This window comes from Eschrichtius robustus, chromosome 1 (assembly GCF_028021215.1).
Source record: "Eschrichtius robustus isolate mEscRob2 chromosome 1, mEscRob2.pri, whole genome shotgun sequence".
Lineage (NCBI taxonomy): Eukaryota > Metazoa > Chordata > Mammalia > Artiodactyla > Eschrichtiidae > Eschrichtius > Eschrichtius robustus.
The window spans coordinates 185540974-185565944 of NC_090824.1; the positions used below are offsets into that span (position 1 = coordinate 185540974).

Consider the following 24971-nt stretch of genomic DNA (forward strand, 5'->3'; position numbering starts at 1 on the left):
CTACATACCCCACACCACCTTTACCATCTTGGTCCACCCCCTTCCCCAGTATACCTAGGTCAGGTGTGCAGAGGCGTACTGCAACCAAGTACCACAGAGACAATACAGACAGAGTCTAAGCGGTGGGCAAACTTTGGAGCCAGTCACTTATTGGCTCAATTTTTCATGGACGTCCACAGGAGGACGACAACGGCATGTTGCCATAGACCCTGCAATCAAATTCATTTGGCAGTGAGGCCATCGTTGTTACCTAGCCCACGAACAGATTCCCTCCACTTAGATGAGAGATGAAATGTAAGGTATTTAACAGGCACAATACAGGGATCATGACCATTAAGCAAAATACAAGCAGTAACAGCATTCTGAGATAATACCACACCTACCTGTGGCTTTTGTCGCGGCCTGCAGTACCACACCACCCGTCCACACTCAGTCCGCACAGTTGATGTCAAATACTGGAGAGGCGGAGTAACAGACCACAGGTTAAAATAATGGTGCTTTTCTCCATTATGGGGCCCGGATTAATTACCTTAGTAGTCTTAGGCGGGGCCGGGTGGAAGACAGGTGAGATCTGTAAGTCCCTTTTGTAATTCTATTCCCCACACAGGGCAGCAAACCTAAACTATTGAGGACTTAACTTGCCAGTCCCAGGGCCATTTTATAATGTGTTTCTCGGTGGGTAGATTCTGTGGCAAGGGCAAAAGTGAGTCATTGTCCTGACCTATAATCAATCGGCAGCGGTCCTTTGGCGGTCAACAGTTGAACTTGGATGGTGTTGACTAGTTGTCTCTGGCTTAACGTGGCGTAGGCACTGGGATGATTGCTCCTGGAATGTTCGGTTATAGATTTCGCATCTCAATTGTTGTTTAAGTAGTCCTTTCATCCTTTCAGTTAGCCCAGCAGCAGTGGAGTTGTAGGGCCGGTGGAAATGCCAGCATATGTCATTTTTAGAGGCCCATTCCTGCACTTTGTGGTGGGTAAAGTGGGTTCCTTGGTCACTATCAACGTCGATGGGAGTCCTGTATGTCGTGCACAGCTCTTCTAGACCCTGAATAGTGGGTTTTTGCATTGCTCGATGACTTACGTAGGCCTTTTATGTCTTCCACCTGTTGTAATGCATTGTAGACTGCATATAGCTGTTGTTCGCTCACACGGTATCGTTGCTCTGACCATTGCCATAGCTATGACCAAAAAAGGGTAGTCTTATCATTTTGCCATTGTCACAGGCCCCAGCGAAACCTGGGTAACTGGCCATGTCTAATTCACAAGTCTGTTCCTGAGTTATTATCCCTAAAGCCTGTGTCTGTAATTGTTTAGGGGCGGTGGGTCAGGGGTATGCCTGTATTTTGTAGATAATCCAGGTCCTTGCGTTCTGTCTGTGTTCACCAGCCATCCCTGTGCAGTCAAGATGAACCATGAGCACGGGGCTGCTACTCTTAAACTTGAAAGAGACTCTGAGGTTAACAGGCTATTATCAACATAAATGGAAGAGAACGATCTCTCTCATGGTCGACAGCTGCCGGGGGCACGCCCACGCTAGTGGACGGCCGCCTCGGGATTGCCTCTCACAACTTTGGGGCCCCACGTGCTAGTGGACAGCCACCCCAGGCTTAACTCCACAAGTGTCCATTCCCTGTTCTTATTTCCCAACATCTCAGTGCTCATGGGAGTTTCCCTGGTGTCCTGACTTGTTCACCAACTGTTGTGCTGCACTCTGCAGGCCTGCAAGCCTTGTATTGTAGTTGCACAGCCTGGACACTGAAGAAAGAGCCTTGAGACAGTGACAGAGATCAGTAATATTGGATAGGGGATCTTACCTGTCTGAAATAAGGGTCCTGGTGCAATGCCCCACACGTACAGCAGACAAGCCACAACAACCATCTTTACTACTTGGGGAAGAAGGAGGCTACCATTTATAGGGGGAATTGATGTCAGGTTGGCTCATCAGTTACCAGGGAAACCAGCTGGCGCATGTCCTTTACGGCCCCTCAGGTTAACAACCATCATGAGGGCAGATGTTTCCCTTTAATAAACTAGCAGGTGGAGCCAAAGGATTAGAACAATCACTAGCTGCGGCAGGGGGCAAGCACTGTTCACGTGAGTAGGTGAAGCAGGGACCGGTTGAGCGGGGATGTACGAAGAGCAAGAGAATAGCCATACTGAGCGGCCTGATCATACAGGAGTGTACAATTCCATTTTAATAATTTGATTTTACTATTTTGAGCTGCACACTTTTTGCACTTTGCTATTTACTGGTCAAAAAAAACTTCAGCTTATTAAGATTCAGAAAGAAGACAGTATAAACATGTATGCCATTTTAATGCAATATGTTATTTCATTATGAAAGAGGCAAATATAATTATATTTTAATTTCATCTAAATAGTAAATGTACTATTGATATGAGGATAAAAGGCATTAAGTATTCTTGCATGCTAAATGTCCCTGTAAACAAAGAGTGATATTAGCTGTTATGTAATTTTTTTAAATGCTTATTTCATTCAAAACACTCTATTCATAAAATTTTTACTTAAGATTATGAAAGAGCAAAAAGCTGAAATATCCATCAATAGTATAATGAAATCTTGGTTGATTCTGAAAGTCAGCCAAGATGAAGGAATGAGTCTTGTAACTGAGTACCAGAGGTAAAAAAAATTAGCCCTATTAAATGAGGAGAAAGAGGAAATGCCTTAGACCTAGAGGAAAGGTCATAATATTAGATTAGGACTGAATAAAAGCAGTCCACTACTAGCAATTTCCCTTTACTTGACAGCAATTATAGAAAGTTTTAACAAATTCTATTAAAATGGACAAAAACTATTTCCTAAAATAATAATAGATTACAATAAATACTAAGTACTCCACAGCCTGTATTACATCTCAGTTTTTTCAAAACGAGCTTGATGATTTCTTGAGTATCCTGTTAGCCAAGTTTCAATTTGGGAGAGATGATAGAATTGGAGGTGGGATGAGATGGGTAATTGTAATTACCTTTATGCAGATAGTATTGCACTTGGAATGTGTAGAAATGGCTTTGAAGGTTGGTGTAGATAAGGGGTTGCGAACAGGTTGGAAATCTTTGCAGACTTTAGCTCAGGTGCTAATGTCAGCCCAAAGTTCTCTGTTGGTGAGAATGATTCTGATATAAAATCTTAAGATCTTAAAGGAGGGTGTTCAGTGAATTCCAGACCTTTGTCATGGACAAGGAACTCAAGTGCTGCTCCTTTGTGATTCCTGATTCATTTGTTCCTCGAGAGGTTAGCTAAAATTAAGCCAGGGAGTAAAAAACAAACAAAAAACCCCCAGCAATTCAGTTCTTACAACTATAGTAAATAGAAACAAAGCTCACTCTTTATAACTCTTCTCTTTAGTCAGATGGAAGATGAAACTTCTTCCACAGAGATATCTTAATTTCTCTCCATGAAAGTGAAATAGATTATTCTGTGGTGAAACATATATGGCAAACTTAGATCATTTAGGCCACAAAGTATACTACTTTTAATTAGCCAGGATTTTATATGAGTAATAAACTTTCCATTTCACTCTGAACATACCATCCTATATACATTTTAGTTGTTACTTGCTATAATGTAAAGGAAAAATAATTTTTTTACAAATAATTATTGGTTGACATTTAAGGCAATGTACCAAAGCCTAACTTTATTTTGATGTTGTTCTTTCTTACTTAGTTCTGAGCACTAAATCATCATGCATGATTGATTTTTGCTTACCTGCGTCTTCTCCCATACTAAAGTATTTTCTATGTGGACAGCTCTTCAGAATAAGATTAAGATATGAGTAAAATGAAACAGGACCAGTGAGATAGACAAAACACATAAAAGCCTCTTCAGACTTACTCTGAATTACCACTTGACTCCCTTTCGATTTTTGGCATCAAATTTCCACTTAAGGTATAAAGCTTCAATCAGGAGGGCAAAGCATTGCTGACAACAAACAAGAAAATAAACACTGCTAATTTGCACATATAATAATAAAGGAGAAAAGAAAGAAAATGATACCAGGGAGAGGCAGGGACTTGTTTCTTCTCAGAGAAACAGGAAACACCCGTTTTTCTACTGTGAAAGGGGAGGGAAATATTCCAGACTAAAGAAGAGTTGCTTTCTTGAAATGGCTCCTCCCGGGTCCCCATAATTTTGCATATAAATGGGAAATGGAGCTGTACTGAACGTTTTAGGAAGCTTTCTGCAAGGATTCGTGAAGTAAGCGAGGTCAGTAGGGATACAGACAAAAAAATCGACGTTAATTAAATGACAATAAGATTTTGATAGGAAGATTCATTTTTCCAACTTACTGTTAAATAAGTATCTCAGGCACTCAACTTTGGATGTAATGTTACATAGAACTTAACTCTTGGTTGAGCATAAGTAAAAGAACCAGGTTTTCTAAGTAAGGTGAGGAGGGGGAAATCACCTGGTTGGGAGAAAGCTCAGGAGAGAGGAAGTAGCATTAAAGAGTGTGTATCCATGACGAGTTTACATATTCCAAAATAAATAGCAAACTGAGTACTGGATTGAGGAAAACATGCTACAATTCCTGTTTCTCTTCTGCTCACCAGCTAAGGAACCATGAGAAAGGCATTCTTTCGGCATCAAATTGGCAAGAGTAGTTTATCTGGATCCACTTCCAGTGGGTACTGAGACAAAATTAAGGTGGTATTGATGGCACCCATACATTTTTTGGAGCATGGAAAAGACTGGACAAGAATAGACTAACAGGACCTTTTGCTCTTAGAACACTGAAGCAAATTCTCCATTTGATTTAGGACACCCTCTCTCTTCCTTTCCCTCTCTTTAATTTAAGAAGCACAAAGTCATGTACTTTGTGCCAGGCACTGTTCTCAATTCTTTAATTATTCAGTGTTAACTCACTTAATCCAATACAACAACCTTATAAGGGCATAACTACAATTCTCCCCTGATGGATGGGGAACTGAGGCACTAAAAAGAATATTGCTCAAAGCCATATAGCTATTTAGTGGGGGAGGTGATATTCTAGCCCAGTCTGGTTCTAGAATCTGTACTTTTTTAACCAATATGCTGCTTTCCTTCCTTTCTTTGTATTTACTCCTTTAAAATAAGGTTAACTCTGCGAAATAAGGTGTAAACTTTCTGAAAGGGCTGGAAAGGGTTAACGCTGAAGCACTTCCGCGAGCTGAAAAAACAAAAACAAACCAGCCAGCGAAAGCCTGTTAAAGCCCCCGTAGGAAATTCAGTGGGCCTCCTGTTTCTTTAAACTCTCGCTTTCGCTCCCGCTGACACTTTACAAAGCCGCAGCGGCGGGTCCAAGCTGCCGCGCACCACCTTCCTCCACCCGCCCGGCGGGCCGGGGGTCCGAAGGGGCTCCGCAGGGTCAGTAAGCGAATACGGGCTCAGGTTTGCATTCTTCACACCCCAGCCGCCGCCGCCGCACACGCCCTCCCGGGAATGGCGAACTGTAATTAACCCTGTAGCGCCCAGGAAGACCCCACCGGCGGCGAGCGCCCGCAGGGTCGGCTGCTGGGCCGCGATTCCCCGCAGGCGGGAGCGAAGGCGGCCCAGGGCCAGGTGGGTGCGGGCACCGCTGGCCCGACCGCCAGGGGTGCGAGCCGGGTGCGGGGATGGCGCCCGGGCAGCGCAGAGGTGCCGTCCGGCGCGCCCCTCCTAGCTCGGCTTTCTCGCCTCCTCTCCCGGCGCGCCAGGCCGCCGGCTGCCGGGGGGCACGCTGGGCTGGAGTCGCCCTCTCACTCCCCCTTGCCTTGCTCCCCCGGTTTAATCTCTCGGCGACTCCTCTGCCAGCCCCGAGGAAAGTGCAGCCATTGGACAGGTCGGTGCTAGCTGCCGGTTTCGGGGAGGAAGGTGGGAGAAGCCTGGAGGAGCAAGGGGGAGGGAAGCGGGGGGTGGGGGGGGGAGGATGCAGCGGCAGATCTGGCAAATTGCGAGCTGCCTTCCCTCCCCAAAGTGTGGAGCTGGAGTGCGGGGGAGCGCGGCGGCGGCGGCGGCGGCGGCGGCGGCGGCGGCGCCTCCTCCGCCACCAAACTCCGGGGCTCGGCGGGGCTTGGGGCCACCTCCTCCTTAGCCAGGAGGAACCCTCTCCCGATAGGTTTCAGCCTGACTTTTCCCTCCCCATTTCTTTCTTCTTCCTCTCTCTCTCTCTTTTTTCCCCAATACATTTTTCCTGCCTTCGGACCTCAGACTGCTGCAGCCCGAGCCTTCCCAGGGCTCAGCTCTGGGGCTGCTCATCCCTCCGGCTGCGAGCACGGACGCGCGCCCAGCGTCGGGGCGAAGAAAAGAAGAAAAACTTGTCGGAGGGGTTTCGCCATCCCACAGTGACACCCTTCCCGCAAACCCAGACCTTCCGCGGGGGCCACCCTAGGACTGGGGAAAGTTCCTTCCGAACCGACAGCCCTCTTGGATTTGGACAGGCACCCGCGCTGGCTGAGGAATTAGATCTGTTTTGAACCCAGTGGAGCGCGTCGCGGGGGCTCGGAAGTCACCGTCTGCGGGCACCGGGGTGGCGCTGCTTGTGCGAAACGGAGAGTTTGCCAGCCCCAGCTCAAGTGGCCTTTCGTCTCCGCAGTTGTTGTGTGTCTGGGGTGAGGGCTGCGAGTGTCGTGGCAAGTTGTGAAGAGAGACCTGGAGGTCCGGAGAGGACCGCGCTCCCCTCGCGCTCCCTTCTTCCTCTTCCCGGCTCCCGGGTGTGAAGTCCCAGAGAAATTTACAAAGGCCTCTGCATCCCGCCGATACCAGTCTGCAGTGTTCGGCCCCGTTGTCCCCGTTCCCAGCGGGAGCCCCGGGGCACAGGGTGCCGGAGAAGTACTGGCGGGGAAGGGGAGGGAGGTCGCGGCAGCGGCATGGCGAGGTTCCCGAGGGCCGACCTGGCTGCTGCAGGAGTTGTGTTACTTTGCCACTTTTTAATGGACCGGTTTCAGTTCGCTGAAGGGAAGCCTGGAAACCAAGTCAATGGTAAGATGCACTTTCGCTTCTTGCTTTTGTGCCCAGCTGAAGACCTCTCTGGCACCCCGTTGTCAACCCACTCCCTCCCTACCTATGCCCTTGGCAAAGTTGTTGCAATTGCATTTCGACTAAACTTGGGCGTCTCAAGTGGGCAGAAGAATGTTGGCTGGGTGAGTAGGGTGGTAGGGTCTGAGGGTTAGTTATCTTAAGGATTTACCGCTTGCTTCACCTGAGCGGCTGGCAGGGAGTGGTCCTGACTCCCCGGACGCGCCCAGAGAGCGCTCTGGTGTTAGAGCAAACCTTCCGCGGATACCTCGCCCAGGAGCTGGCAGCCCGGGCTGTGTCCTCCCCGGCTCCGCCTCCTTCCCTGCTGCCGGGATAAACTGAGGGAGTGCGTGATGGGGGCGGTAGGTGGTGGACGTGGTGGCAGCCGGGGATTGCAGAGCTCCCCTCTGCTGGAGAAGATTCCCTGGGGCTGCACCTTCCTCCCCCAGGCGATCCCCACCTCAGCTCCCTCTTGCTGTCGGGGGCTGAGCGGGCGCTGGAAGTGGGGCGGGGTGGGTGCAGCGGGACGCAAAGGAAGGAAGGAGGTGGCAGCGGTGGGGCGGGCGCCCCTCTGGAGACCAACCACTGGCCCCATTGTCCTCCGCTGGCCGGCTTCGCAGACAGGCCTGAACGTGCAGGGCCTCCTCCGAGTGGCCTGATATTGCCCCCACGCGGAGCCCCGGCCCCGCACGTTCCCAGGGGTGGCTGCTGCAGCCAGGTGCGCGTCCCTCTGGAGCCGCGCCCCCCGGGGCGAGCGCGGAGCCGGCGACGCCGCCCTGGGCCCGCCGGCTCCTCCTGGCGAGGCGCTGCTGAGCCGGAGGTCCAGCTGCCTTCCGGACCCTGCCCACTGTGAACCGGGTGCCTGCTCCCCGTTTCTGCCCCTCGGGAAGAAATGGATAGACTTCGAGAGGAGGTGAATGAGCAAAAACACTTACAGGGAAAAGAAAAAGGAAATAAAACCTTGTTGATGAGGCTAATCAAGGTTTGCTTTTGTTCTGTTTTAATCCTGAGGAGGGGAAACGGTAAGTGATTCCTCAGGAAGTATACTGGCGTCCGCAAATGTCAAAGCTGCCAGTCGCAGATGGAAGGCTAGGGAGAGCACCTGGGGATTCCAGGTGAGGTGAATCTTGAAGGGAAGTCCTTGAATGAATGTTACCGAGCTGAGACAGCCGAAACACTGTGTCTGCCCCCGGTGTAAATTCTTATGGAGAAAGCACAGATTCTGACTCTGCTCCAAATTATGATTGGAGGGTGTGTGTGTGTGTGTGTGTGTGTGTGTGTGTGTGTGTGTGTTGGGGGGCGGGGGGAGGGCAACAAGATGACAACACTTTTAAAGCTGTGAATAAAACGCAAGTTTCCTGGATGTTGATTTGTCTTTATCACATATAATGGCTCTGCATAGATGGACATAGGTTGTTCTTGACTAGGTATTATTTATATCAATAGATCATACCTTCTGTGTATTTCTCTGATACATTTCATTGGTAAAAAAAAAAATAAGACTTGTCTGGGAAGCTGCACATGTATTTTAAAAAGTGCAACAGTAGTTTTCATGGGCATCTTCATGAAATAAATGCTTCAAGAAAGCAATTTACTTCTTTCCAAAGGAGGTTAGAGAGGTGCGTGTGCCAAAAATGCATCCCAAGTTGTTTATTTGAAAACCTCTTCGGCACTGGAAGTAAATAATGCATTTACAGTAAAAAAAAAAAATAAAAGGTCAGCAAATGTTTATTTTTTTCCTGAACTTTTTTTCATTAATAATATGTTACTGAGAAAAGAACAATACATACAATAAGTTTACTATTCTGAGTTCTCAAATTGAGGATAAAATTTACTCCACTCTAAAATTGAACATATAGTTAAAAGCCTTTGCTTTGGGGAATGTGAAATACATAAATTGTTCAACATAGATCTGCAGGTATTATAAACCAGTGTTTCTGGTGGAAAACTAGAAGCCCACATCTTTACAGGATTGAGTAAAAAAGGAATAGTTTTATATTTCTCAGCAAATTTTTTGAGATTTATTACAAAACGAAGTAACTTCTTTCCTGGATATCAGTCTGCATTAATTTTATTAAGTAATCTTGGAATTAAATGGTTAGCCTACTGTAATACCTAAAATACAGCAATGAAATGGAAGAAAAAATATAGTTTCCTTTGTAAAATAGTCTAGCTAAGAAGTTCAATACAGGAAAATTTTTAAAAGTCCGACAGTCTTGGAATTCGGCATGTATCAATCAGGATTTTTTTACAGACATTTTGGCGGGGGGTGGGGGCAGGGGAGTCTGATTTCATAAAGGACATTTTTTATGCATTCCTTTAGAAATGCTGCAGTTGACTTTGTTGCCACCAGAGGGCAGAGAAACCACTAATTTCCTTCCTATTCTCTCCCAAACCTGAGATGAGTGATCCTCAATATTTTGTCTTCCCTATGTGCAGTATTTTTTGATATTTCAACTTAACATTCGTAAATGAGTGGCAATTTAAAGCAATGAGAGTTTATTATATTTCCCATTTTCGTTGGAATTAAATATTTATTCATTTAATATTTATATAGTACTCCCTACATGTAGACATGTAGACACCACACGAATGTATTCAAGGTATAATAAGTACAGTGGAAAACCCCAAGTACTCTCTTTCGCATCACTGTTGGAAATTATTAACACGTTGTGGAATTTCCAAGAATATACTTTAAAATTATCTCTCGTGATTGAAAGTTCATTATATAGTGAATTTTCTTTTAGGATTGAATGTATTCTATGTATATCTGAAAAGTATTTGCCCACGCTAAATAGAATACCTCAACCAATGTTTAGAGAAAAATAAGCTTAGAATAATGTTAAATTTTATGAATCTCAAATCATTTCCATATTGTTATACATTCATCTTTATACCCTGAACTGATTGAAAAACAGTTTAGTAACAATGTCAAAGGAGAAAGATGCAGTAATATCTTGTAGAATTCTAAAATTTAAATCAGGAAAAAAGGCCTAAAATATGTAGTTATATTTTGGCCTGATTATTGCTCTTAAATGTGATTTAATGCAACAAGGAAGTTCATGACCACTATAGAGAGAGCAATAATAGTTTAGGACCCCAAGGAATTTTCACTTTTTAAACTTTCTAATATTGCTGTGTTCTAGAAACAAGTAGTTTATTTTTAGCAGATCGTTTACATTTAGTTGTTTTTCTAGTTGGATATTTTCCTATTATTTTCTGCTTTCATTAGAGTTAAAAAACTTAGTTTGAAATATTACTAATTTGTGGAGTTTGCTATAAGAGTATCTCTGTTGAGACTTACTGTCACTAGTATAAATTTTCTAACTATATGCAGACATACCTGGAGCAAAAGATTAAGACGGGTTAATTCAAGCGAACATCTCTATAAAATGGACATGGGTCAGATTATTAGAAAATCACAGGTTTCTTTAAATCAATGACTCTTGACTGCATACAGAAATTTTTTAAATATAAAATGTGAGAGTCTCTTTCCTTTAGAGGATAGATAGAAGTTGAAGCCTGAGGTTGGGTAAGTTTGGAATGAGACGTAACTGTGATCTAGAACACTTAATTCAGAAATAAGGTTTGAAATTCATGGATGTTTGCAGAGAGATTTGGGATTATTACAATTAGGACAGTTTGTGCATTTCTTAAGTTTGATCTTTAGAAACAGGTTCTTACCAAGGATATTGTGCCTGAGTAAAACTTAGGAATGGAAAATACTAATTTGCTCCCCACGGATTTCCTCTCTGCAAGAGTCAGATACTTTCATGCAGAGATGTAGATACTATGGATTCTTTTCAATAGTTTTGGTCTCAGTTTTTTGCTTCCTAAAAGGTATCTCCTATTGTAGAAACAGTATGTTTATGAAGATGAATGAATTGGTCAACTGTGACCATGAGATCTAAAGTCTTGAGTTGCTTCCCCACTACATTCAATACAGTCTCTTCACCATGGCCATTACCGTGAGGCCTCCGACTGCTTTTCCACCTCACCCTCCCCTGCGCGTTTTTAACAGTCTAGCCAAATGAGGCTCCTTGATGTTCCCAGAGTATGTACCAGGTGCTACCACCTCCATGCCGTTCCTCCTGCCCTTCCTTCCCTAACCCATCTCCACCCATCCACCTTCCACTTTTTCTTACAGGCTTATCTCCAGTGACACCGTTCACAAAAGGATGAGGTGCCTCAGAACCCTCCGAGAACTCTAGGCCTTTTTTAAGGCACTTGTCTGACTCTGCTTGGTATCGTAGGAGTTTGTTTCCTTCTCATTTCGGCATCTCTTTTTCATATATTCCTTTAGACCATATCAGGCTCTGTTGTCATTCACTTGTGAATCCCCTGTGGCGTCTACCACCCAGGCATGCAATAAGTAGTTGTTGAACTGACTGAACCGACTGGAATTACAGTTCAAGCTGGACTGTTGACTAGACTGTCACCTTGGGAGACTTTCATACTTCTTGCTCTATTTATGACTTTCTTCCATAAGTAAGATGGAAATGAAAATACAGTGGGCTTCAGAGAACAATAGTTTAAAATGAGAGAATAGGATCCAGAGGTCTGTCATAATGGTTCTGCTGGATGATATTTACCTTAAACCTTCCGTTAATAGATAGAACTTTCAAAAAGTTCATTCTGCCATTCTGCTATACTTCTGGTTTCTGACTGTATTTTCAGAAACCAGAACTATAGTTCTTAATCTAATACCTTAAAGTACAGTGTGTGTATATATATGTATATGTGTGTATGTATACATAATATGTATATATCGTGGTGGTGCTCTGTTTTCAGTGGAGACGAACACCGTTAAATAAGTTTGGTTCTTTGTGAAATTACTTTTGTACTGAATTGTGCTTAGGCCTCATGCCATTAACCTACACTGAAGGTGGCTTTAAAAATATAGTCTCCTAAAACTTGTTATGGTGGCTGTTACTGGGGGAGGTGGTGTGGTGCAATGCATTGCACAGTATCTGCTCCCCAAGTAACAGAGAGAGACAGACAGATACAGAGAGAAAGAGCTTGTGTCTTAATAACAGATATAGTTGGTCTTCTTCGGCACTGGTTTGTTTGCATCTTCTGGACATTATAAATAGTGACCAGAAAGATTAGTTTTTAAAAAATGTAGTTTTTTGAAAGCTCAGAGCACAATTTTGTGGCCCACGTCCAACAAGTATATACACCTTCCGGCCTGCATTTTTTGTACTGGTTTACCTGGGTCTTCATCTTATCTTTCCTACTCTCACTTAGCTTTGTCCAGCTTTTCTCCCTTAAAATCTTGTATTTGTTACGGGAAATAAGTAAATAAAAAGCAGTCACCATAATACCTAAGGTTGTATATTACGAAGTTGCTTTTCTGCTTTCTTTTAATCTGACTAACTCCAGTCCTTTGCCTTCATTCTGAGCACATATTTATATTTCGCAAAGCTTTAATTATCTCTTCACAGTATTCCACTCTGAGAAGTCTTTCTTCTTCACTGAGGTTCACACAGGATGTCTTCCCTCACTATCCTCCAGACAATGATTCTGTTCAACTGAGGAAGTTGCTGCAGAATGACAGACTAAGTAGTGATGCTTTTACTAAGACAGTTTCTCCCACGATTTATTGTGTCATATATTGCCTGGCCAAATGAACAGAATAATATCTGAGAAAAGAATAGAATATAAAGTATTCTACATTGTATTGTAACCAGACTTTGAACCCACTGCATATTTTTTATTTGGTTTGTTTTTATTTTGCCCTTTTTAATTAAAAAGGTGGTAAGATATGGATTGATGGTACAGATATGAGTATTTAAATAGAATTAGAGGTCTTGTCAGGAGCCTGTTAAAAATTGTAGATCTGAACATGGGGTCAGAAACTGTGTGACCTTCCTTGAAATACAGTCTTGTAATCCCTTCCTCCAGAGGCCATCCAAACACATCTAAGCACTAGTAACTCTCCTTACCCTTCCAAATTAAAATCAGCTGTCCTCACTGTTTCTGCTTCAGGCGTTATAGTAGAAAGTGGCCAGTGATTTTGTCAAGAGAGGGTCATAAAGGCAGGGATGCAGAATGACTTCCATTTTACTTTTCTGGAATCTTATGACTTAGTTCCTCCCTCTTCCTCCACCTATTATTTTTCACTCATTAACTGGAAAATTTCCCTAGAATACATATTACTCAAGGTCTCATCCTGCTTAGCTGATTGAGGCTATGAGACTATAGAGAGACTAATGAGAATTTGCCCTGCGGATAAACTGCATAAGAATCAGAATATTTAAAAGCCAATTTTCTACATATTCTACATTTTCTACATATTCAATTTTCTACATTTTCTACATACTGGAGTGTTCAGTGATAGGAGAAGTCTACATAAAACTGATAAATTCTCTCTCAGCTTGCTGCTTGGTAAGTACACCCTGGTTTATTTAGATGAGGATGATGTGTTCTTTGGTCCAGTTGGAATATGGAACATTCAACATGCAATGATGTTTTTTAGATAGTAATAATATCCTTCTGTGTTTATATGTATCTGTTTGTAGCAGTAGCTCCCAACTTTTTCTCTCTGAAACCGTAATTTGGACCCAATAAAATATTTATTTCCCTAAACCCTAAAAGGGAAGTAAGACAGGCAGAATTTATCATTTTACAGTGTGGAATTCATAAGTAATAATGATTTTCAAGGGGTAAAGTAGTCCTGTAGGTGCATTTAGGGTATAGCTCATGCTAAGTCTATATACATTAACATACATATTTGCATAATTCTCTCCAAAATACAACTTAGACTGCAGCTGCCACTGACCCCATGAACCTGATTATTCAATTCGTATATTTTTGTTTGTTTGTTTAAAAGAGCCCATTGGCCTTACTGCAGGCATAGCAGTATCTGACTTCTTTTGGTTGTCCCCTCCCCTTCTCCTTTTGTTATCCATTTCCTTCAATACGTTGAAAAAAGGATCTATGAAGAAATTACATCAGTGTAATCTGCATTGCAAAATATTCATGAAAAAGTGTATATGAAGTAATTTTTGCTATACTAACTCATATTTTAAGTGCACATGGGTTCCTGATATTTAAATGAATCCTGTTCTGAACTTTTGATTTAAAAAAAACCTCTTAATTATTTTGCTAGTCCATAGTTTTATGTTTAAAATTAGGTATAGTGACTACATATGCATACTTCTTTCAAGAATTACATCATCTGATATTAGCTATTTAATTTATTTTAAGTGAAGTATAGTTGACTGATATTAGCTATTTTAATTGTGACTTTTTATTTTATTTTTAAAAATTTACTTATTTATTTATTTATTTTTGGCGGTGTTGGGTCTTCGTTTCTGTGCGAGGGCTTTCTCTGGTTGTGGAGAGCGGGGGCCACTCTTCATCGCGGTGCGCGGGCCTCTCACCATCGCGGCCTCTCTCATTGCGGAGCACAGGCTCCAGACGCGCAGGCTCAGCAGTTGTGGCTCACGGGCCTAGTTGCTCCGCGGCATGTGGGATCTTCCCAGACCAGGGCTCGAACCCGTGTCCCCTGCATTGGCAGGCAGACTCTCAACCACTGCGCCACCAGGGAAGCCCCCTGGAATTTGTACCTTTTAACCACCTTTGTCACCATACAAAGATGTTACATTATTATTGACTATATTCCCCAAACTGTACATTTCATCCCTGTGACTCATTCATTTTGTTAACTGGAAGTTTGTACCTCTTAATTTCCCTCACCTGTCAGTGCTGTTTTGAACATTGGTGCTGTAAATATCCTTGCATACATCTCTTCATGTTCATATGTAGGACTTCTATTTAGAGGTAGAATTCATGGGTTATCGGGGCTGTGAATGTTCTGCTTTAAAATATAAAACCTGGGATAAGCCCTGGTAGATCTTCCAAGATAAAGTACTTCAAAGATAAAGGCGTGTGGGACCCTGGTAATTATCCCTGTGCAGATATCACAGTCTTAATTACTTTAGCTTATAACAAGTCTTTACGTCTGGTGGGACAAAGCTGTCCTCCTTCTTGATCTTCAGAAGTGTCTTGGCTATTCTAGAAGGCTCTTTGCTTTTCCATATCTATTTTAGAATAAACTTTTCAGGTTTTGCTAAAAACTCTGTTGAACTTTTGATTGAAATCACATTATATCTCAGGGTCATTTGGTAAAGATTTCAATTTCTGAACAACTTGGAGACGATGTAATTTCTCTTCTACAACAGCTAAAAGCCAGAACAAGTACCACTGCGCTTCATAACAAATTGTTAATAGCGGTTTTTTGGCAAGTGACCTTTTTTCATTGAAATTATGTCCTTAGATTGAGTGCTAGTGCTGTTTTCCTGATCACATCATGATACTAACCATACATCTAATTGTTTCTTAGGAAATAAGAGGGGAAAACCATAGGTTAATTAAAATGAAGAACCCAACTAAGGAAAAGAATGTTAATTCCTAACTTCTTAGAAACTACCACACATGACAGGTGGTTGCCAGGTAAATAAACATGGAAATGACACTTCTACAGGGTCATTCTAGTAACCTGTCTCTGGACCAGCATAGCAGTACCAAGCAAGACTTTAAATTTGCTGCTTCATAAGAATTAGCTCTGATGAGAATGGTGAAATCCTCTGGATTTAGGATTCTCCTTCATGTTTGCTCTTTAGCTAATTAATATCAATTCCATGGCCGATTTACATTGAATGAGAGTACACTTTACAAATTGCTACCATTTAAAGATAATAGATTTATGATTTTATTTAGACTGTAGGCATTTATAAATTAAAGGTTTGTAATTTGCTTGATTTGAAATTCCTAACTTCATCTCCATCTCAGCACAGTTTACAACTGGCCATTGCTCTGAACTCATGCATACTGATTTGGATATTTTTAAATCAGGAGTAAATGGACAAGCCAGGCAGGCTGTTTCATTTCTTTGTTATTTAACCTTCATTATCTTTTTAACATCTGTGTTCATTTCAGATATTTTTAAAAACAAGCATGATTCAAAGTCATTTGCAGATGATAGTCTCATTGTCTGGACATTGCAAAACAGCTTTATGCAGGAAGCCAGATTTGTGCAATCTCAGTTTTCTCAAGCTGTTTTTAGAAGAGCCGTTCGTAAAATAGGCACAGCCAATAAGAAGCTGATTTTTCTAAAACCAAGCATGGATGTTTGACTTGAGACTGTCTTTCTGTATCCCCAGTTCCCTTATCCATGCTCTGGCAGGCACCATCATTTCTAGCCTAGTTCATTTCAATAGCTTCCCACCTTCCCTCCAACATAGTCCTGCTGGAATCCATTCTTCATTCCATGGCCTGAAAGATCTTTCTGAAATGAAAATCTGTGTCACTCCTCTGCTGAAAATACCTTCCTGTCTTCCTAAGGGTCTCGCCCTAGAGGTCAAAGCCCTCAGTAACCTGGTCCTGGTTTACCTCTCCAGGTTCAAATGCATCACTTCCTCCGTTATACTCTCCCAAGTTTCCCATACTCTTTCCCCAAGAAACTGCACATGCCATTCCCTCTTCTTGGAGCACCCTTTCCTCCTCTTCTTGGCTATTTGTCCTTCAGGTCTCAGCTTCATCTTGATTTTCAGCATTATTGAATCATTTCTCAGTGTTTCTCTGCCAGGTCCAAGTCTGAGATGAGTACCTTGCCAAAGTGCACTCTACACCTCCTCATCCTGTCACTTATCGTCAGTGGTGTAACAGGCCGTGCCTGCACTTGACTGTGAGCTGCCCAAGACAACAGGCTGTATGGGACTGATCACCACTGTATCACTAGCTCCAAATATAGGAAGCCCTCTTTGAAAATTTGTAGAATGGAGGAATCTGATTAGTGTTCCACTTTGTATGATGGTACTACGTTTGTTCAGATTTATCACTCAGGCAAAGAGTTTTGTTTGTACCTTATTTCTACATATTTCTTTGGGCAGAATTTCTCAGTCATAATTTCTTTAACATGATACCTGGGATTTAAATACCCATGATTAAAATGTGTAGAGAAACCAGAGATTGAGTGGCTTCAGAGTAAGGGAATTTGTCACATGTGTTTGTAAAGAACTGAGAATTCATTTACAAATGATGGTTTAAGAATGATCAGGTCACATAGTAAGCTGGGAAGAACAGAGAAAGGGATACTTGAATGATTTATAATCCAGCAACTTGAATTGTCTGATAAAGTATTAAAATACATTCGTTTCCTTGGAGAGAATTCCATAGTTAAAAAAAAGATGTATGGATAAACAATGAATGAAATAGAAATTAGAGACTGAACTATGAAATTTGCATGAACAGCTTTCCAGGTATTTCAAAGCTAAAGATGCAAACTGGGAAATGTTCCCTGAAATCAGATACTTACAAGAGTTCCAGATACAAACCATTGGGCGGCCTTTGAAACATTTTTTCAGCGAAATAGTCTTAAAGGTCTCTTAATACTGCATACATCATAGCTTTTGTTAGGTCATTAATCTGTACCCAGAATGTGAATTAACTCATTGATGTGAGTTAAGTCTTTCTGAGGTCTTGAACATGACCTACTTGCTGAAGTTTTGGTCAGAATTTTTCATATACTCAACAACTTGTATTTGTTACTCTCCAAGCACATTTTTCTCACCTTGCCTTTTTATTTACTGCTTTCCTAGAAACACTCTCCCAAGTTCTTCCTATATTCCACGCTAATTTTATGGAGTGAACATCTGATAGTTTTATCTGCTCAGTATCTCTTACCCCCTTCTTCTGGTAACAGTACTTTCTCATTCTTTGGGAATGTTCAGTCTTTTAGAAACAGCACCTCACCATCATTTAGGAATGTCATCTCTCTGACTCTGTGTTGTTCACCTGGGCCTTTTATCATAATGTCATGTTTCTCCAGAAAGTTCAGCATGTGTCCCAAAGGTCGATACTCATAATAACCTTTCATCTTGGACCTCAGGCCAATTAATTCTTGCCTAAATGTTATCTACACATTCTAGAAGAGAGAGGGTCCTTTTAAAAAAATTATTCTGGGGGTTGCTGCATTGGGAAGATATACATCTAAAGCCATCTATAGATAGTCTTAGACTTTCTGATAGCATAAATCAGAAAATTACTGTTTTTAGTTGAGATGTATTACTTGCCACTGAAAGAGTCTTGTTTTCAATTATATTGTCAAAGTTTTCAATTATATTGTTATGTGAATAATTATTTGATTGAGGACTATTTCTCCTACTAGATTGTAAACTCTGTGAGGGTAGGAACCCAGTTTGTTTTACTGTTTTGTTTTCTTAGCACTTTTCAGAGTGTTTGGAATACAGAAGGTACTCGATAAGTATTTGTTAAATGAAATTTTTGAGTAAGTTCATTTGGGAAGTGTCCTCTCAGTGACCGTTAAAATAATTCAGTGCTTAGACATTAGGTGAGATTTATCAGATGAGTCAAAAGTTGGCGACTGCAATCGATTTTTCCCTGTTGGTTTTCTTAAGTAATTTTTTGTCCCTTTCTCATTTTACAAATTAAATTCTCTTACCTGGATCTTATTTTTCTACTCTTTCTTCATGTTTAATTTGGTGTCTTCCTTTTATTTTCCCTGCAGTTCCTATTATTTTATTTTTCTTATGGATCTAGATATACATTCCAGGAAGTAGAAAGGAGAAAACCTTAACACATCATAGCTTTTGTCAGGCCATTAATCTGTACCCAGGATTAAGAGGCAAAAAAGCATTAGGCAGAAAATAGTTGATCCATAGCCAGTGCTTATTCATTTTATTTTTTATTTTTTTTAAAATTTATTTATTTATTTATTTTTGGCTGCATCGGGTCTTCGTTGCTGCACGCGGGCTTTCTCTAGTTGAGGCGAGTGGGGGCTACTCTTTGTTGCGGTGTGCGGGCTTCTCATTGCGATGGCTTCTCTTGTTGCGGAGCACGGTCTCTAGGCACGTGGGCTTCAGTAGTTGTGGCATGCGGGCTCAGTAGTTGTGGCTCGCGGGCTCTAGAGCGCAGGCTCACTAGTTGTGGCGCGCGGGCTTAGTTGCTCTGCAGCATGTGGGATCTTCCCGGACCAGGGATTGAACCCGTGTCCCCTGCATTGGCAGGCGGATTTTTAACCACTGTGCCACCAGGGAAGTCCCATTTTATTTACTTAATATTTTTTATTGGGATTTTCCAGACCATTAAAAATTAAAAAAAAAAAACAAGAATAGTAAGATTACATTTCAGCATAACACCCAGCACATAGTAGCTTCTCAATTTAAACTTGGTTGACTTACTTACTGAATAAAGGCCCCCAAAGTCTGTTTTACTTCTAATTTTAAAATGCATTGACTCATTCCTCTATCCACTTATTCAATAAGTAATCAATTTTTTAAAAAGTGAATGGAGGAATAAATCGATGCCTTTGTTAGAAGTGAAATAGGCTTGTGTAGGTTAATTGGAAACCTAGTCATTCTATCTCACATTCCTTACCCGTAAGTTGGGGACTGCCATATATTACACATTTATTTGTGATGCCTGCTTAAAATATATGACATTTCCATGATATGATTGAAATCCATTTATAAAGTTCTGTTCGCCTAGTAGTTTTCATATTAGTTCAACTGTTCCTCCAATGGGATAATTTTAGTTGGAAGATGTTTTTGTCCAGTCAATTTAATTTCATAATTCACTGTTTTAGATAAAAGTAAAAAACGGTTTCTATTCTTAAGTGATGTGATCTACAGGGAAACACGGACATGGACATAGCATGAGTCTAGTAGGAGAACTACGGCAGGGGTGGGCTTGGGGGCAGACAGCATTTGATTGCCTTACGGTTGTGGAAGGAAGCTTCTGATGCCAGACAGCCTTGGCTTGGGTCCAAACCTTGGCTCACAGTTCACCGGCTGAGTGACCTTGTATGAAAATATTAACTCCTGGAGCCTCCATTTCTTCATCTGTAGTAAGGGAACAGAATTACTTATCTGCAGTGACAAATTTCTGTTCTCTGCAGGTTTGGTGGGGTTGCCACAGAAATATAAGGAAGTGTGGAAGCAGTAGGTTGAGGGAAGACTGTAAACAAGGGGAAAAAAGGAGGGCAGAGCCAGGGAAGGAGTTCTCCACAGCACGGTGAGCCGACTGAGGAGGCTTTCAGCACTAATTCAAGATACTAACTACTGAGGTATCCATGTTTCAAACTGCCTGAGATAAAACCATAGCATCTTTGGTACAGTAATAATCACACGCAGTGGTACTGTTGCAGGTGTAGGAAGAATTAAAGCCAGTTAGCACTTCAGATGGCCACGTGAGCAGCAGACGGCATGCAGAGGCCCCTCCAACAGGCTTCGACTTGCACGACTAGGTCCTGGAATACAAAGCACTGCTCTTTCTCGCAATCCTCCCTCTGTCTCAGCCGTAGCCTAGGGGAGGCTTTGGATTTGAATAACATTATTCCAATAAAACATACATTAAAAGAACACTCAAAGAATTTATTTTCAACAAACTCATGTTGTGTCAAGTGAGATGAAGCTCCCAGAAACAGTTTTCTTTTCTTGGCCTGGGCTGAGGACCTGAAATAAAATTCTACTGTGTCATCTACTTAGAAGCAAGAAAATAATTCTTTGACCTTATTAACATACTTGCTTCTAGGGATAAATAAACTGCTGTATAAGATCACACAACTCCCTTGGATGAATGACCAGTTAACTTTTTTGGATTGCGACGTTCTGTCTATGAAGAGACCCAAACTGCTACGTGTGTCTTAGTGAATTTATCTGAAAAGGTAAGCAGTATATGTGTAAGAGCCTGACAGCTATCCTAAGATTTCATCAGTGAATGGAAGATAAGAAATGTCAAAATTAGAAATGAATAAAAGCCTTTAAATATCCAGAGTTCCCTGAGCAGTTCCTATTTAGCATTTTTCCACAGAACTACATGGAGGCCTTTGGTGTTTTTGTCAAGACAGCCCTACATGCATGGGCGGAAGAAGTGGATACACTCACGGTGCTATTTGAGAGCCATGGAACAACTCCTTGTTCCTATACTACTGTCGCCTACACTAGTGTGTCAGTGGCCGTTAACTCTAGAGAGTCATGTTTTGGGTTGAGGTAGTGTGTCTTGGAAAATATCAGTATTAAAAGGAAGAGCAATGGTCACCGACGGCCTTTCTGTTTGAAACCTTGTGGAACAGAGGTGGTAAAGAGACAGAGTGTCCGGGTTCAAACAGACCAGACAGGCAGGCCCCTGGTTAGACCAACAACAGCAAGAAGTCATTAAGAGTGTGTGTGGGCATGTGCATGCCTCTGTGTGTGTGTGTGTGTGTATGTGTGTGTATGTGAAGGTGTAGGGGTTACAGAGGCAGAGGAGCAGGAATGCCAAAGGGGGCCTGAGAGAGAATCGCTAAAGAGAGGTGGGTGGGCTCTGAGGACCAAACCAATATACGATGTCTCTGTGTGTGTGTAGGGCATAGTGCTTAGGGTACCATTTTAATACATGTCTGCTGTTACAGTGTTTGCTCATATAATCAAAAGTGAATACAGTTTTTCAAGATACCCAAATTACACAGTTGGATTAGCCTATAAACTGGAAGAAACTGGCTTAATTATATTATGATTAATAGGAACAAGGAGTTGTTCCATCACTCTCAAACAACACCATGAATGTGTCTTATATTATGAATTACATTGAAATTAATATGCCATGAAGTTGGTGTTGATGAAGCTTAGTTCGCAGAAGAATTATTTATTCATTTAACAAACATTTGCTAGATGTATTCTATGTGCCACGCATTGTGCTGCAAAGAGATAAAATATATAGTCCTTGCCAGGTAAGGGTTACAGTGCATTATTCAAAATAAGAAGGTAAAGAGGTAGTTCTCAGAAAATGTGGGGTGAGAGAAAGAGGGAGGTCCGAGGGGGAGAGGGGAAATGTGCTATGGATGAGAAAAAAAAGGACTATAGGATTTAGATTAAAGGGTCAGGGAAGGCTTCCTGGAGGCGCTGTTTCAGTGTTGCTTTGAAGTGAGAGTGAGATTTAGGAGAGTGGAGAAGATAGAAATACATTCCAAACAGAGGGAATAGCCTGGAGGCAGGAAACAGCATGCTCCCTGGGAACTGCCATTGCCTGTGAGGAGAGACCATTGAAAGACCAAGAAAGGCCTCCTCAACCACAGAAGGATGTTGAACTCTTTCCTGAAGGTTACAGCTGGCCAGTGACAGATTTTTGTCAGCTGAGTGACAAACTCAGATGGGCCTCTTAGGAAGGTCTCTCTAGTATTGGTATGGAGAGCAGATAGGAAGGAGCAGACCTGGAGACAGACCAGATTTAGAAACTACTGGATTAATAAGGGTGAAAAGTGGTGAAGGCTTCCAATAACAGGAGAAAGTCTAAGATAACGCCCAAATTCCCCAGGTGCTTTAGGGGATGGAAAGATGAGTTCAGCTTTAGACTTGTGGAGTATTGAGATGGTTATGGGGCGTCCCAGGGGAGATACCAACTCTACCAGGTGGTGGTCTTGGACAAGATTGAGATGTTGAATCATCAATATATAAGTGATTGTGGAAACCAGCCAAGAAGCATGAAAAGACGGAGAAGGGCAGAGGGTCAAGGTCAGAATCCTAGACAGGTGGTTTCGGAAGGGTGTGTGGAGGAGGGTGTCCAGGAGGGAGAATGAGGAGAAGGTACCTGGAGAGGGAGGCTGAGCTGCTGGAGGAAAAGCAGGTCATTAGAATTGGCAAGGAGGGGCCTCTGGGAATTGAGTAAGACTAAAAATTTAGCTGGGGTGGATGAATGGGGGCTTGCTTTTGCCAGATTTCATAAGATAAGTGATGAAAATATGAGGAGAAGGTGGTAACGTGGATGAAACTACAGTCTTTAAAAAACGCATGTCTGGGAAAGAATGGATGGAGAGGAAGCAGCCAGAGGGGAACCTAGTGGCAAGAGAGGGTTTTGCCAGAATGGGAGATTTGAACCTGCTTACAGGTATGGAGAAACAGCCAGTAGAGAGCTAGGCAGATTGAGAATGTAACTGTGCTATAAATACAGTAAACTATGTTACAAGTGTTGTCTCTGGGAAGACGATCACAGCTCTCCCAAAATGTAGCTTGACTCACGGAATCCTTCATTATATCACATGTAAGAAAATTGCTGTGGCATCTAATAAGAATTTAATTAAGGCTTGAATGATTTCACATTTATGTAACCTGAAGTCATCAAGTCCACGAAACCTCTGAAATAAAATAAAGTTTGTTGGAAAGAGAATTTTATCTTAAGAAGTAGCAGCAGGAAAAATGAATGTTTCATTTATTTTATCAGTTTAGCCTGGGCTACAAAATGTTTGTAACATGATAACGAGATAAATTACGTTAGAAAAAAGGGCATTTAAAATAACTTGTTTAGTTTTCATGCACTTTTGATTTTAAGCCAACATCACACCCTGAAGGAAAAGGGAGTAATGACTTCATTGTTCTTTTACCAATAGGTAGACCAGGAATTAAAATAATAAACTAAGGAAAGAGAGTTGTTTTTCCTTGCTGTAGTTCATTTTTATGGCTGTTTTCAAGATGAATTTTTATAGTGATTAAAAAAGTGCCTGGCACATAGTAGGTACTCAGTAAATAATTGTGAACTATGAGTTTTCTAAACTTTATTTGTATTTAAGCAATCAAGGAAATAAGATCAAAATATTTTTTCATAAAAACTTTGGAGCTCTCTTCTCACTAAGAAATGGTGAACTCATAAAAGAGGTATTTATTTTCTCCCAATATTGCCTTCAAGGCAAGTTAGAGTTTTATCAACAGTTGTTTTGTAAAATTGTTAGAAGACTTTAAAAGGACTGATTGTTATCATCTGTAACATGATACCTGGCAAGACATTCCTAACCAGCTTGAAGTTAAAAAATAAAATAAAATAAATTATCGGCCTTATGCAAGTTTGAAATTAAAAACAGGAATAAAGTTAAAACCAATAAAACCTTCTTAGCTGTAGGTTATCTTTCAGGAAAGATTATAAATTTGTTTCTCTTAGTAATTGGAACATTACTCCACGCCTTCAGTGTGTGTATGTGTGTGGGGGGAAGGGACAGGGGAAATGAGTGAGTGGGGAAGAAAGTAAAAGATGAAAAATGACATGGCTTAGGTTGGGTTCTGATAATTTAACGGTATTTGTGGATATACCATAAGGTAGTTACTTAGTTTGTGCTTTCGTAAATTATCTGTCCAATTTTAACTTTGCAATGCATTGCAAAGACCAAAACAACAAAATGCAAAATTAGTGAATTTGTTTCATAAGACATGCAGAAATGCTAATGTGATTATAAATGTGCCTCCATCTACAGTGATCCTTCAGCTTGTAACTGAACTTGTTAGGTCATTTATCATTGTTCATCTATATAAATGGCTTTGTCATATGCTTTCCTGTAAATCAGAAACACAGGTCTCTCCTTTTTGTTTTTTTAAAATTTCTTGTTCACTTAAAACTCTTTAATATTTAACCTGACAAGATATTAGTAAAAAGTCACCAGCATAAAACCATTTAGTCTTCCCACCACTTGTATTTTGGTAAAACAAGAAGGAAAAAATAGTTATAATTCAGTGAATTTATGTCACTTTTTCTTAGTAAAACTTCCAGGCTCTAAATGCCCACTTGCGTGTCTAGAATAGATGATGTAATGCTTTGTTAATGTATAAAATAATTAAAACAGCACAAATTTTTGATATTTTACGTATTTTTTGTTAACTTTGACGCTGTAGTGTTTTCTAACATGTAATAATAAATACAGCGTTTGAAATTTGTAATCAAGTATATTTAAGTCCAAATAAAAAAGACAAATCAGCTTGTTAGCCTCCTTAACTTAATGGAGGTTTTGAAACAGTTTTGAGAAGTGTAAGCTCAAATGACCTTAAGTCAATTATTTAATCCTATAGAGCAAAGATTGAAGTATTAGACTGATATAAAACAACTCAACTCGCAGCTTCCATCACTACCAGAAGGTCCTCTGTGAGGTCTTGCCCTGAGTTCCTGCATGTATTGTGTGCACCTGTTAATCTGCTGATGAGTTGTACATTTCA

The 24971-nt window shown here is 41.4% G+C and overlaps 1 protein-coding gene across 3 annotated transcripts in view; it reads left to right on the top strand.

The window, feature by feature from the left end:
- The first annotated feature begins 5292 nt into the window (after positions 1–5292).
- The window catches only part of PLXDC2 (plexin domain containing 2), a 407490-nt gene continuing 387811 nt past the window's right edge, over positions 5293–24971 (top strand). The window contains exons 1-2 of one of the 3 annotated variants that reach the window (XM_068561117.1): positions 5293–5367; positions 6190–6960. In XM_068561117.1, the coding sequence (XP_068417218.1) occupies positions 6849–6960 (112 nt within the window). In that variant the 5' untranslated portion in view covers positions 5293–5367; positions 6190–6848. Of the gene's footprint in view, positions 5368–5703; positions 5822–5983; positions 6961–24971 lie in introns of those variants that run through there. The other 2 variants (XM_068561123.1, XM_068561106.1) reach the window with 2 other exon arrangements.